At 39.8% G+C, this 14,821-nt stretch overlaps 1 protein-coding gene across 2 annotated transcripts in view; it reads left to right on the top strand.

Annotated features, from left to right (window-relative positions):
- The window catches only part of SUCO (SUN domain containing ossification factor), a 137,389-nt gene that overhangs the window by 110,383 nt on the left and 12,185 nt on the right, over window positions 1–14,821 (top strand). Inside the window, exons 13-15 of one of the 2 annotated variants that reach the window (XM_049881201.1) lie at window positions 11,689–11,793; window positions 13,493–13,647; window positions 14,126–14,217. The exons of the other annotated variant lie outside the window; for it this stretch is intronic. Of the exons in view, the coding sequence (XP_049737158.1) occupies window positions 11,689–11,793; window positions 13,493–13,647; window positions 14,126–14,217 (352 nt within the window). The remainder of the gene's footprint in view (window positions 1–11,688; window positions 11,794–13,492; window positions 13,648–14,125; window positions 14,218–14,821) is intronic. 2 annotated transcript variants of the gene reach the window in all.

Genomic DNA, 14,821 nt, shown 5'->3' with positions numbered 1-14,821 from the left:
CCCCCCGCCTCTGGTACGCTGGCCCTCAAAGTGTTCAGTTATTGGCTAGAATTTTGTTGAGAATTTTTACATCTATATTCATGAGAGCTGTTCATCTATAATTTTCTATTTTTGTGGTGTCTCTGCCTGGCTTTGGTATCAGGGTTATGCTGGCTTCATAGAATGAATTTGGAAGTATCCTTCCCTTTCTGTGTTCTGAAATAGTTTGAGTAGTATTGGTGTGAGCTCTTCTCTCCAGTGAAGCTGTCCTGGCCAGGGCTGTTTTTGTTGGGGGTTTTTGTTAGCTCTTCAATCTCTTCTCTTGTTATGGGTCTATTCAGATTTTCTATCTCAGTTTGTATTAGTTTAGGTAGGTAGTGTGGTCCTAGAAATTTGTCCGTTTCCTCTAGGTTCTCAAATTTGTTGGGGTACAGTTTTTCATAGCTTTCTGTTATGATCCTTTTTATTTCAGTTGGGTCTGTGGTAATGTTCCCCATCGAATTTCTTGCATGAATTATTTGCTTCTTCTCCTTTGTTTCTTCTGTCGGTTTCACCAATGCTTTCTCGATTTTGTTGACCTTTTCAAAGAACCAACTTTTGGTCTTGTTGATTCTATTTTGGGGGGGTGGGTGGTATTCTGTATTTCATTTATTTCTTCTCCAGTCTGTAATTTCCTTTTTTTGGGGGGGGGGGGTGTCTGTGGGCTTCTTTTGATGTTCTCTATTTGTTTGATTGTAGGGCTAACATTTTGATTTTGGTCTGTTCTTTTTTGATGTGTGTCTTTATTGCTAGAAATTCACCTCTGAGCATTGCCTTTGCTGTGTCCCAAAGTTTTTGACATGATGTGTTTTCACTCTCATTTGATTCTAGGAATTTTTTTATTCCCTCTTTCATTTCTTCTATTACCCAGTTGTTTTTTTAGCAAGGTGGTATTCAATTGCCATGTATTTGATTTTTTTTTTTCCCTATTCTTCCTGTTATTGATTTCTACTTTTATGGCATTGTCATCTGAGAGAATGCTTTATATTATTTCAATGTTTTGGATTTAATTGAGGATTGCTTTTTATCCTAAAATGTGGTCTATTCTGGAGAATGTTCCATGTGCATTGGAAAAGAATGTGTAGTTTTCTGATGTTGGGTGGATGTATACGTGTATTTAAATTTTTTTTTCTTTCTTTTTTATTGTGCTTTAAGTGAAAGTTTACAGCTCAAGTTAATTTCTTATACAAAAATTATATACTTACTGTTATGTGACACTAGTTGGAGTCCCTATAATGTGACATCACAGTCTTCTTTTCCATCCTGGGTTTCCTGTGTCCCTCCAACCTCCTCCTGTCCGTTCCTGCCTTCTCCTCTTGCCTCCAGATGGGAGCCACCCATTTCGTCTCGTGTATCTGCTTGAACTAAGAAGCACAACTCTTCACGAGTATTATTTTATGTTTTATAGTTCAGTCTAACCTTTGCCTAAAGAGTGGGCTTCTGGAATGGCTTTAGTTCTGGGTTAACAGAGCATCTGGGGGCCATGACTTAGGGATTCCTCCAGTCTCAGTCAGACCATTAAGTCTGGTCTTTTTATGTAAACTTGAGTTCTGCTCCGTACTTTTCTCCCGCTCCATCACAGACTGTCTGTTGTGTTCCGTGTCAGGGTGGTCATTGGTGGTAGCCAGGCACCATTTAGTTCTTCTGGTCTCAGGCTGATGGAGTACTCTGGTTTATGTCTCTTGGGCTCATATTTTCCTTTGGTATTCTTCATTCTTTACTCCAAGTGGGTTGGAACCAATTGATGCATCTTAGATAGCCTCTCACAAGCTTTTAGACCCTAGACGCCACTCTCCAAAGTGGGATGCAGAACATTTTCTTAATAAACTTTGTTACGCCATTTGACCTAGATGTGTCCCCCAAAACCATGGCCTTGAGACCCCAGCTCCTGCTACTCTGTCCCTCAAAGTGATTGGTTGTATTCAGGAAACTTCTTAGCTTTTGATTTAATCCGATTGTGCTGACTTCCCCTGTAGTGTGTGCTGTCCTTCCCTTTAGCTAAGATGATTCTTGTCTACTATCTAGTTAGCAAATTCCCCTTTCCCTCCCTCCCCACCTTCATAACCATCAAAGAATGCTTTCTTCTGTGTTTAAGCCTTTTCTTGACTTCTTATAATAAACCCACTGCCCACTGCCATTGAGTCGACCCTATAGGACAGAGTAGAACTTATAATAGTGGTCCCATATATATTATAATAGAACTTACAATAGTGGTCCCATATATTTGTCCTTTTGCGACTGTCTAATTTCACTTAGCATAATGCCTTCCAGATTCATCCATGTTGTGAGGTGTTTCACGGATTATCATTGTTCTTTGTTGTTGTGTAGTATTCCATTGTGTGTACATTCCATAATTTGTTTATCCATTCATCTGTTGATGGGCACCTAGGTTGTTTCCATGTTTTTTGCTATTGTGAACAGTGCTGTAGTGAACATGGATGTGCATGTGTTCGTGTGCCAGCTCTTATTTCTCTAGGATGTATTCCAAGGAGTGGGATTGCTGGATCGTGTGGTGCTTGTATTTCTAGGTATTTAAGGAAGTGCCAAATCTTTTACCAAAGTGGTTGTACCATTTTACATTCCCACCAGCAGTGTATAAGTGTTCAGTCTCTCCACAACCTCGCCAACATTTGTTATTTTGTGTTTTTTGGATTAATGCTAGCCTTGTTGGGGTGAGATGGTAGCTCATTGTATTTTTAGCTTTTAATTTTGAGATAATTGTAGACTTTGAAAAAATTTAGTAAGTAGGACAAAGAATTCCCATGTAAATTTTACCAAAATTCCCCATGTTAGCAGTTGATCTAACAGCAGTATAATTATCAAAATCAGGACAGTAACAATGAAACGATACATTTGTCTTTTTTCCAGTACAGGATCCAATCCAGAATCATACATTGCATTTAGATGTCCTGTCTTCTTTTAATGTAGAACAGTTCCTTAGTTTTTCTTTGTGTTTTATGACCCTGACAGTTATAGAATGCTACTCAATTTGGGTTTGTCTGTTGTTTCTTTGTAACTGAATTCATGTTAGACATATTTGGCAAGCATGCCACAGAAATGATGCTGTATTCCTTTCCGTGCATCACACCAGGAGGCCTGTGAAGTCAGTTTGTACTGTTATTGGTGCTGTTAACTTTGATCACTTGATTAAAGTGATGTCTGCTAAGTTTCTACAATCTGAAATTATCTTTTCCCTTGTAATAAGTATATATTTTGGAGGCCTGGTGGCACAATGGTTTACAACTCAACTGCTAACCAAAAGGTTAGCAGTTCGAATTCACCAGCTGCTCCTTGGAAACCCTGTAGGGAAGTTCTGTACTGTCCTGTAGGGTCACTATGAGTTTGAATTGACTCAGCAGCAATGGTGTTTTGTTGTTGTTGTTGTTTTTTGTTTAAGTATTATGTATTCTCACAAACTGTTTTAGCATCTGTGTATGATTCTTGCCTGAAACAGTTATTTCTGCAGTATTTGCCAAATGGTGATTTTTTTGCTTTTCTCATTCTTTCTACATTTATTAATTGAAACTCTGTAAAAAAGATCTATCCCTTACCCCCACTTATGTATTTATTCAATTATTTTATCAGTATGGACTGATGGGTTATTATTCTGTGGGTTATAAATTCATTATTATCATTATGTTGTTGCTGAGATTAACCCAGACTTGGCCATTGGGAGTCCCTTCAAGCTGACTTCTCTGTCCTTTGACATGTCCCCATCATTGTTTTAGTGTTGTTTACTTTCTGGCACAGCATGTTCCAGGCTTACTTGTACTTTACTTGCTCCAGCCCTGGAATCATGTATGTGTATTTGTAATTTATGTAATGCTATTGGACATAAATCCTGTTCTCTACCTTTTTTCTAGGTTCTTATACATTTTTACTCTTCCATTCATAGTGGATATCCAAGTTTTCTCCAACTCTGCTACTACTACTAATATTGCAGTGAAGATCCTTGTTGTCTTGCTCTGAAGCTGTCTGAGAACTTTGGGGTGTATTTCCAGGACCAGAATTACTAGGTCATAAAATGTGCATATACTTAATTGTTGCCATCTGCAGAAGTTGCTCAGTGCATTAGGGTTCCTGTATCTCCATGTTCCTATCGATACCGAGCCTTATGCAGCTTTCTCTTTTTTACCAAGTAGTTGTGAAGTAGCCATATTTCAGTTACCATAGCTGTGATTGCAGGTAATTTCAAGCATCTCTTTTCAATGAATAGTGCTGGGATAAATGGATGTCCATATGCAGAAAAAAAAAAAAAGAAGAATTTTGGTCCATGCCTTAAAACATATACAAAAATCAACTCAAGTGGATCATAAATCTAAATGTAAAACTAAAAGTATAAAACTTCTAGAAAAAAATCTTTGTGACTTTGGGCTGGGCAAAGATGTCAGAGTACAGTGCATAAAAGAGAAAACTGAATTGTCTTGGCTATTGTGAATAATGCTGTAACGAACATTCGAAGTACAAGTATCTGTTTCCATTCCTGCTTTCACTTCTTTTGGTTATAAACCTAGGAGTGGAATTGCTTTATCATATGGTAATTTTATGTTTAACTTTTTGAGGAACCACCAGACTGCAACAGCTGTACCATTTCATAGTCCCACCAGCGACGGATAAAGGTTCCAGTTTCTCCACATCCTTGCCAACATCTGTTGGTTTTCATTTCTTTAATCATAGCCATCTTAGTCGGTGTGAAGTGATATCTCATTGTGGTCTTGGATTGCATTTCCCTAATGCAGAATGAAATTGAGCATCTTTTCATGTGCTTGTTGGCTGTATTTCTTCTTTGGTGAACTCTGTCTTCAAGCTCTTTGCCCATTTTTTGATTGGGTTGGTTTTTGTTGTTGTTGGTAAGTTGTAGGAGTTCTTTATTCAGAACATTAAACCCTTCTTGGATATATGAGTCCCCCAGATTTTCTCCCAATCTGTAGGTTGTCTCTTCACTTTGTTGATAAAGCCCTTTGAGAAACAAAAGTTTTTAATTTTGGTGAAGTCCCATTTGTCTGTTGGTGCCGTATATAAGAATCCATTGTTAAGAAAAGGTCCTGAAACATTACTTCTGTGTTTTATTCTAAGAGTTTTATGGTTTTAGTTCTTAAATTTAGATCTTTGGTCCATTTTGAGCTAGTTTCATATATAGTGGGAGGCATGGGTATAGGTTTATTCTTTTGATTGTGGAAATCCAGTTGTCTTGTCCCCAGCATCATGTATTAAAGAGAGTATTCTTTCCCCATTGGGTGGACTTAGCAACCTTGCTGAAAATCAGCTGACTCAACTTTATTCCATTGGTCTATATATCATTATAGTAGTACCAGACTGTTTTAATTACCATAGCTTTATAATATGTTTTCAGATTGGGAAGTGTGAGTCCTCCCATTTTGTTGTCCTTTTTCTAGATTACTTTGGCTGTTCAGGCCCCCTTGAGGTTCCATGTCACTTTGAGATTGAGCTTTTCCTTTACTGCAAAGAAGGCTGTTGGAATTTTGATGAGTGTTGCATTGAATTTAAGATGTTAGTGTTGGCATATTAACAATATTAAGTCTTCTGATCCATGAGGACAAATGTCATTCCATTTATTTAGCTCTTCTTTTTCAATAATGTTTTGTAGTTTTCAGTATACAAGTCTTTCACTTTCCTGGTTAAATTTATTCCCAGGTATTTTATTCTTTCAGCTGCTATTGTAAGGAATTGTTCCCTTAATTTCCTTTTTCAAGTGCTCATTGTGTGTGAGGTATGGGAACAGGTTTATTCTTTTGATTGTGGAAATCCAGTTGTCCCAGTAACATTTATTAACCAGCCACTTTACTGAGTTCATTTATTAACTTCAATTGCTTTCTTGTGGATTCCTTGGGGTCTTCTGTATATATAGCATCATGTCATATGTAAAAAGGGATAGTTTTGCTTTTTCCCAAATTGTATACCTTTTTTAAAAATCTGTTTAGCCTAATTGCTTTAGCTAAAACTTCCTGTATAATATTAGGAACGGGCATCTTAGTCTTGTTCCTGTTCTTTTTGTGTGTGTGTGTGTGTGTGGTAGAGAAATCTTGGGGTTTTTTTGTTTTTGTGATTCAGGCAAAAGTTTACAGAGCAAATTAGTTTTCTCACTCATAAATTTATACACAAATTGTTTCATGGCATTGTCTGCAGTTCCTCATTGTGTCAGCATTCTCCTCCTTTCCTTTTCCATCACGGGTTCACCATGTCCATTCGTCCAGTTTTCCTGCCTCTTCCTGCCTTCTCGTCTTTGTTCCTGGGCAGGTGTTGCCCATTTGATCTAGTATACTTGATTGATCTAAGAAGCATGTCCCTCACATGTGTTTCTAATTGTTTGAGTTGTAGAGTTAATGTTTTGATTTTTGTCCTTTTTTGATGTGGGAAACCTGGTGGCATAGATGTTAAGTGCTCCGGCTGCTAACCAAAAGGTCAGCCATTTGAATCTGCCAGGCACTCCTTGGAAACTCTGTGGGGCAGCTCTACTCTGTCCTATAGGGTCAGTATGAGTCGGAATTGACTCGACAGCAGCGGGTTTTGTTGTTTTTTGTTTTTTTTGATGTGTGCATATATTGCTATAAATTGACCTCTGAGCACTGCTTTTGCTGTGTCCCAAAGGTTTTGGTATGTTGTGTTTTTGTTGTCATTTGATTCTGGGAATTTTTTAATTTCATCTATTACCCAGTTATTTAGTTCCCATTTATAGATTTTTTTCCTTGCTCTTCCTGTTATTGATTTCTGCTTCTATAGCATTGTGGTCAGAGAAAATGCTTTGTATTATTTGAGCGTTTTTGAATTTGTTGAGACTTGCTTTGTGACCTAAAATGTGGTCTGTTCTGGAGAATGATCCATGAGCACTGAAGAAGAATGTGTACTTTGGCGCTGTTGAGTGAAGTGCTCTGTATATGTCAAGTTGGTTGATTGTGTTGTTTAGATCTTCTGTGACTTTGTTGAGTTTATTTCTAGTTGTTCTGTTCTTCAGTGAGAGTGGTGTGTTAAAAAGTCTCCTAGTACTATTGTGGAATTCTCTTTTTCTTTTCAGTGCTGTTAGAGTTTGTTTTATGTATTTTGGAGTGCTGTGGTTGGGTGCATGTGTATTTATTATGTTATATCCTCTTGGTGGATTGACCCCTTAATCATCATATAATGTCCTTACTTGTCTTTTGTAGTGGATTTTGCTTTAAATCTATTTTATCAGAGATTAATATCGCCACTCCTCTTTTTTTGGTCATTATATCCTTGGTATATCTTTTTCCATCCTTTAAGTTTTAGTTTATTTATATCTTTGTGTCTAAGGTGTGTCCCTTGCAGACAGCATATTGATGGGTTGTGTTTTTTAACTTATTCTGCCACTCTCCGTCTCTTTACTGCTGAATTTAGGCCATTTACATGACTTGTGATTATCAATAGATATGAGTTTATTGCTGTCGTTTTCTTATGATTTTTGTTTTGTTCTGTTTTTTTTTTTTTTTTGTGGTGCTGACTTTCTTCGTTCCAATTAATTTTCTGTGCTGAGTTTTTTTTTGTTCGTTCTTTCAGTTGTGGCTTGTCTTTTCATTTCCTGTGTCATTTTTGGAAACGCTGGTGGCATAGTGGCTGAGTGCTACGGCCGCTCACCAAAAGGTCAGCAGTTCAAATCCACCAGGCACTCCTTGGAAACTCTATGGGGCAGTTCTACTCTGTCCTACAGGGTCACTATGAGTCGGAATCGACTCAACGGCAATGGGTTTGGTTTTGGGTTTATGTCATTTTTGGTTTTGTGTGAGCTGAATCTTTATGATTTTCTTCTTTTATATTTTGATGAGTAGGTTTGTTGACTTTCTTTGTGGTTACCCTGAAATGTACCTTTATCTTCCAAAGTTTAAAGCAGTAATTTATTTCTTGATATTGCCTTCATTTTCTCTCCATATGGAAGTTCTAAACCTATACTTTTATATTATACCGTTTATGTTTTAAAGTGGTCATCAGTTACAGATTAATGTCTCTGCTTCCCTGTTTTCCATCTTTAAGCTTCATTTTTGAGAGCTCTTTGGGTTGATACCTGTCTGTTGTTGTCATGTGTTTTAATCTCAACTTGTTGTCTGGTGTTTTATTAGTTTTCTGTTTGAATGACTGTAATATTTCTTGTAAAGTCGGTCTGTTTTTTACAAATTCCTTTAATTTCTGTTTATCTGGAAATGTCCTAATTTCACCATCATATTTGAGGGATAATTTTGCTGGATATAGAATTCTTGGTTGGCAGTTTTTTTCTTTCAGGGTTTCATATATATTATCCTATTGCCTTCTTGCTTGCATGGTTTCTGCCAAGTAATCATAATTTAGTCTTATCGATGCCCCTTTGTAGGTGATCTTTTGTTTTTCCCAAGCTGCTTTCAGGATTCTTTGTCTTTGGTTTTAGATCATTTTGATTATGATGTGTCTCGGTGTTCTCTTGGAATATATTCCATATGGGGTTCATTGTGCTTCTTGTATGGTTATCTCCTCATCTTTCATATTAGGGAAGTTTTCTGTAAACACATCTGCAACAATTCTCTCTGTGCTTTTTTGTTGGCTTCTCCTCTTCTGAGATTCTGATCACATGTAAGTTATTCCTCTTAATGGTGTCCCACATAACTCTTAGGCTTTCCATATAACTCTTAGGCTTTCTTCATTCTTTTTTTTTTTTTTTTTTTTTATTCCTCAAACAGGTTAGTGTCAAGGGATTGGTGTTCTAGTCTGCTGAAGCTGTCTTCCATGGTTTCAATTCTACTCCTATGACTATCCATTGAGTTGCCAGTTTCTGCAATTTTATTGTTAAGCCTGTGGATTTCTAATTGCTGCTTCTGTATCATTTTCAATTGTCTATCTCTTTTGTCATTTCATTCTCATATAGTTTTCCTCAATTCTTCTAGTGTTTTGTCTGTGCATTTCTTGGCTTTGTCTGTGTTATCTATGGTTCTGTCTGTGTTTTCCTTGATTCCTTTGAGGACCCTATACATAAGCCTTTTAAATTCCTTATCGGGAAACTCCATTACCTTTTCTCCCTCAGGGAAGCTTTTTAGTTCTTTATTGTGGTCATTTGCTGGGGCCATCTTGCCCTGCTTATTTAGATGGTTTGCTAATGTCTGTTGTCTCCAGGACATTAAGAGGTTATTGTATTTATTTTTTATTTGTATAATTGTTTGCTGGGTCCTTTTTTGTTTTGTTTTGGGGATTTCTGGCAGGTGTGGCTAGAGTGATGCTCTGGTTGCTGGTCTGGCTGTACTAGAGCCCTCCCTACCTGTCTTCGGGCACATGGAGTGGCGGATAGGTGTGAGAGCTCTGATCTGTTTACTGATCTTGCAGGGCAGCTGAAGGTGGGTTGGTTGGGCTTTGGCCTCCATCTGGTTCAGTGGCTCAGGAGCAGAGAATGATGCTGTCCGTGCAGCTGGAGCAGCCAGTGTGAGGGAGTGGTAAGCGAGTTGGGTTGTACCCCTCTCCTTGCTGTTGCAAGTGGTAGAAGGGGGTGAGTGGTAGAGGTGGGGTGGCGGAGGATGTTCACACAGTTACTTTACCTCCACCTCCTCCTGGGCAGGGGAGGGAGGAAGGGCAGCAGGTGGATGTTGGCTCAGTTTCACTGCAGATGTCTGTTGGTGGGGAGAGGAAGGTACGTTCTCAATGACTATTTTTCTGCCCTGACTGGGCAAGAGGAAGGAGGAAAGGGTCTTGGGGGAGTGCATGTAGTGGTAGCTCCTCTGCCTCTCACTGGGTGGGACAAGGGGTGGAGTCGCTTGTGAATGCCAGCACAATGCTAACGCCTCATGTCAGGTGGAGGGAGGGGGAATGCTCACAGAGGTGCTTCCTCAAGTCAGGCAAGGGGAGGAAGGAGCTGTGGTGGAATGTGCCCACAGTCAAAGTTCCTCTGCCCCTAGCTGTTAAGGGAGAGGGTTGGGCCTGGTGGATATGTACAGAAATGCTGCCTCGTGCTGAATGGGGGGAGGGAGGAAGGGGTTATGAGGGGATGCACGCACAGCCATGGCTCTTCTATCCCATGCTGGGCGGGTTGTGAGGGATGGAGTCATGCCTGGCGGATGCACTCAGAAGTGCTGCGTCATGCTAGATGGGGGGAAGGAGGAGGGAGTGGTGGGCAAGCTTTCTCACTATCCTGCTGTTGCTGCCCTCCACCAGGCCCTTGGGGATGGAGTAGGTGGTAGGCGGGCACATGCACAGGGGTGCACCTAGTCTCGCTCATCAGGTGGGCAAGGGGTTGTAGTGGATGAGGCTTGGTGGGGTGGAGGGAAGAGGATAGGCTCATGTTAGGGTCCCCCAGCTGGGCAAGGCTGTTAGGGTAGGGGGCCCTTGGCCACCTTGGATCAGGAGGATGGCGTGTGGAGAGCATGTTCCTCCAGCTAGGGTACATGGGTGCCAGGGCACTTTGCGTCCACTGCAGCCAGCGAATGGGACCTGTCCTCTCTCAAGTGTGAGGACGGGCGCCACCTGGGGACCAGTTGGATGGGAGAGCTTCCGCCGACACTCCGCAAGCCCACTGCCTCATGTGTGCACTCACCCTCTAAGGTCAAGGGCTGCTGCTGCTTAGTATCTCCAGTTTGGACCTGGCACCCTCCCTGTCTCATTTTCCTCATGTCTATAGAGGTTCTCTGTACCTTTTGGGAAAGTCATAAAGCTGCCTTGCTGTTTTCTTCACCCAAGGCCACTGTTGGCTTTGTCCTAAATTAGCTGCAGTGGGCTGGGAAAGCTGGCTGAGCTCCACCGTTGGACGTTAACTCCTTTTTTGCTACTTTCCCTACTTTCCACTTGGTATTCGGTTCAGTCCTTAGACCTTTTTTTTTTTTTTTATGTTCGGGCTTCCTGGATTGTTACCTGCTTCATTTTTGCTTGTTTGTTTTCAGTCTTTGGTGCAGGGCGACGTTGTGGTGTGTGTGTCTAAGCTGCCGTCTTGGCTCTACTTCCTTTTTCCTGATCTTAAGGGAAAAGCTCTCAGTCCTTCTCCACAAAGTGATGTTACCAAAAAAAAAAAATCAAACCCATTGCCGTCAAGTCGATTCCAACTCATAGTGACCCTATAGGATGTTAGCTGTGGGTTTTTCATAAATGCCCTTTAGAAAGATATTTTTAATGGATATCTTTTCATTGGTGATAGTCTAGGATTGAATAGATGGCCAGTTGTAGGTGTTTGCCTATGTATGTAACACACTGAGTTCCATCATAACATGCTACCAGATAGAACTTTTAAGACTTCCTTGGTACTGAGCCTACTTTATATCCAGAAACATTCTGCAGAAAAATGTCAACATATCTTTGTGCAGAATGCTTTGCTTTAAAAACACTAATTTGCTGAGGTGACTGTGTTACGTACAGGTGGTCATATCCTGATTTATACACGTAGAGCCCATATTGACTTCAGAAGTAGTTCATTAACTCCCATTATATAATTCTGCATGTTAACAGTGAATGGCAAAAATTGAAGAGAGTAGTTTGAACCCAGCCCCAGGTTCTTGAAGTTGTCTCTGTGTGTTTTAATTTCTGGTCAGAATTCACTATATTTATTTATTAAGAGTTCCCTGTTAGTAAATCTCTTTTAGGAACTTCAATGGTAACATGTTTTTTTCCAGATTATTTTACTAGAATTCACGATGTAGTTGTAAATGTATGCATGCACACACAACACAAAGAAAAATAATACTTATCCCTTTCTGACAGGATCAGCGGCAAACTGAAGCCATCCATCAGCTACAGGCACAGCTGGCCAACATGACACAGCTTGTTTCAAACTTGTCAACAACTGTAGCAGGGTTAAAACGTGAGGTAATTGTCATTATTAATATTGCAAGACACAGAGCAAGGATGGAGATTGTCATAAATGCAGGCTTGTTAAGAACATGGTAACGAACTTTAACCAAACAAAAGTCTCATTATCGAGAACTTCAGAACATCTGAATGTAGCATTTCTAAGTTTTGGAAATATATATATTATTGTAATGTTATACGGCATTCATAAATTAAAAAACCAAACCAAACCCAATGCCATCGAGTTGATTACGACTCATAGCAACCATATAGGACAGAGTAGAACTGCGCCAAAGGGTTTACAAGGAGCAGCTGGTAGATTCGAGCTGCATACCTCTTGGTTAGCAGCCGAGCTCTTAACCACTGCGCCACCAGAGCTCATAAATTAGGTCTTACCAAAGTACGGGTATAAAGCTGTTCCAGTGGGCTTTTTGCAAACCATTGAGAGTAGCAATAAATATTTCATTGTCAGTTCCAAAAGGCTTCCCATTAAGCTGCTTAACAAAGCAAAAAAATTCATTGATTTAACAAATGTTTATTGACCAGCCAATATATGTGAGGCATTAGCTATAGAGTCATACGTAGGGAAAAGAGCAGTGAATAGTCCCTGGCTTCACAGAGTTGACACTCTGGGGGAGGGAGAGAATATATAAGGTAAGTATATAAACGGTGGTAATTTTTCCTAGTGGTAAGTGCAGTGAAGGCCCATGGGGTAGAGGATGAAGTGTGTGTGTGTGCGTGTGCTTGTGCGTGTGTGAGATAAGAGAAGCTGCCTTAGCCAGGGTGATCTAGAAGGCTTATCTGAGGAGGTGGTACTAGACCTGAGTGCTCAAGAGGAGTTAGCAGACACACAGCCTGAGGTGATAGCAAACTTGTAAGAGAGCAGAGAGCCAGAGAAGAGAAGTAGTGTGATGTGTTTGAGAGCAGAAAGAAGCCAGTGTGACTGGCGCAGAGTAAATGAAAGAAGTGAGCGTGGGCATTGAGTTTAGGCACATTGGTGGGAACCCAGAAGTGTAGGGCTTTGTAAGTAATTGAGAGTTTGAATTTTATTGAAGTCATTGGAGGATATTAAGTTAAGAAGTGATACAAATTATCTCATTGACACTGAAAAGCTTTGAGAAACTCCCCTCTTGCTGCTCTGTGGAGGATGGGCAGTTGAGGAAGACCGAGAATGAAGCAGGGAGGAAGCCAATTAGGAGGCAGTTGCAGCAGCCTGGATGAGGTGATGTTGGCTTAGACTAGCAGTGAGGAAGGGTGTGAAGTTTCTGGGAGGTATTTAAGAGGTAGAAAGACAAACCTTGCTGATAGAGCGAGTGTATGGGGATGAGGAATTAAGGGTGACTCCCAGGGGTTGGCTTAAATAACTGGGTGAGCGGTAGTGCGGTTTTGAAAGGTAGGAACAACTGAGTTGAGAACAGGGGTTTTTTTCCTTGACGAGGAGACAGGAAAGACAAAGCAGATGTGACTAAATGTTAACAATTGGTTTATCTACGTGAAAAACACGAATATGTTCACTGTACCAGTTTTAGAACTTTTTCATGGGTTTGAAATTCTTCAAAATAAAAACTGAAGGAAGAAAAGAAAAGCACTTTGCTTTAATAGTACATTTTCAAAGAGTATGCCCTGCATTTACGGTTTTGAAGTACATTGAAAAAAAATGTTTAAAATGATTTGTCCTTCGTCTGTTAGATCCCCCTGTATTTGTTCCCAACCCCAGGTCTCAGACCGCCAAAGCTATCTTGTCATGTCTTTGGTTCTCTGTGTTGTCTTGGGACTGATGCTGTGTATGCAGCGTTGTCGAAGCCCTTCTCAATGTGATGGAGATTACATTTGCAAACCTCCAAAAAATAATCCGTACCCGAGCCCTAAAAGGTAACCAGCGTTGTATTTCACAATTTTCTGTTTTTACTGTGCTTTTTATATTTTAGAGAAATTTTGAGCAAATAAAGCGATACTGAGGTAATTCCTTTCCCCATAATTATCTTGAAATCAAAATGTTAGAAATATTAAAAACCTCCTTGGGGCCAGTGAAAGAGTGCCTGGGTGGTTCTGTAGACTGTGGTAGTGAAAACACTAATAATAGTAAGGGCATGAAAACCCTTGAAATGTTTTGGTTAAGATGCTGAGATGTGGGATTTAGAGGAGGGGAGTACGTATTTTAACAGTACTGTTTAGAGACTGATTCTTAAATGCTTTCTTACATGTATTAGCTGTAGCTGGAGTGTCAGCTAAGAGATTGGGCCTTTATGGTGTCTACAGTTCTCAATCGCCTCCATCCACCCTGAACTACAGAGTAAATTTTATGTAGTTTACTCATTGTGTCCAATGTTGATTTTTCTTAATGTTCTAGGTGTTTCTCTTCCTATGATGATATGAATTTGAAAAGAAGAACTTCATTCCCACTCATTAGATCCAAGTCTCTACAGTTAACTGGCAAAGAAGGTAGATTTTATGGATATGTAATATAGTCAACCTGAATTTAGCTTTCTTCTGGCTTAAGTATAGCATCAGTGTTGAGTTCAAGACCGTCTGCTCCATAATAATGGACATAAGTAACATTTCTGTTTATGCTATTTCAAAACCACTTTATCATTTTCACATTTTATATCTGTCTTTGTTCCTAAAAGTTCAGAGGGCGGGAAGGGGTTTCATTAATGTAATTAGCCATGAGTAGCTTTCTTTGCACATGCTCCTGTTTAGAAGTATTTCTTTTTAGAAAGGGATGTTTGAGAAAGTTCAACAGATATGGAAAACCTGAGTGTGCTCCCATAGCTCCTGTGCTTATCTGCCTCCTCTTCCTATGAAGGTAGGACTCTTTTTGTCTCCAGTTCAGGACTGTGGGGCACTTTCTGAACAAAAATCTCCTCCTCTTTTTTGGTAGCCTTAGAGCCCATACTTACGTTCCCTTGACTAACAGTAATTATTTAAGTTTAAATGGATGGATGTGTGTTGAGCAGCTCTTCTCCTATTTCAGTACCTTTATAAATCGTGCTTATTAAGAAACATAACAATTTGCCTTCATAGCAATATTAAATAATCAAACGAA

This window comes from Elephas maximus, chromosome 3 (assembly GCF_024166365.1).
Source record: "Elephas maximus indicus isolate mEleMax1 chromosome 3, mEleMax1 primary haplotype, whole genome shotgun sequence".
Classification (NCBI taxonomy): domain Eukaryota; kingdom Metazoa; phylum Chordata; class Mammalia; order Proboscidea; family Elephantidae; genus Elephas; species Elephas maximus.
The sequence above is the reverse complement of the archived record's forward strand: the minus strand, read 5'-3'. Positions and strand labels throughout refer to the sequence as shown.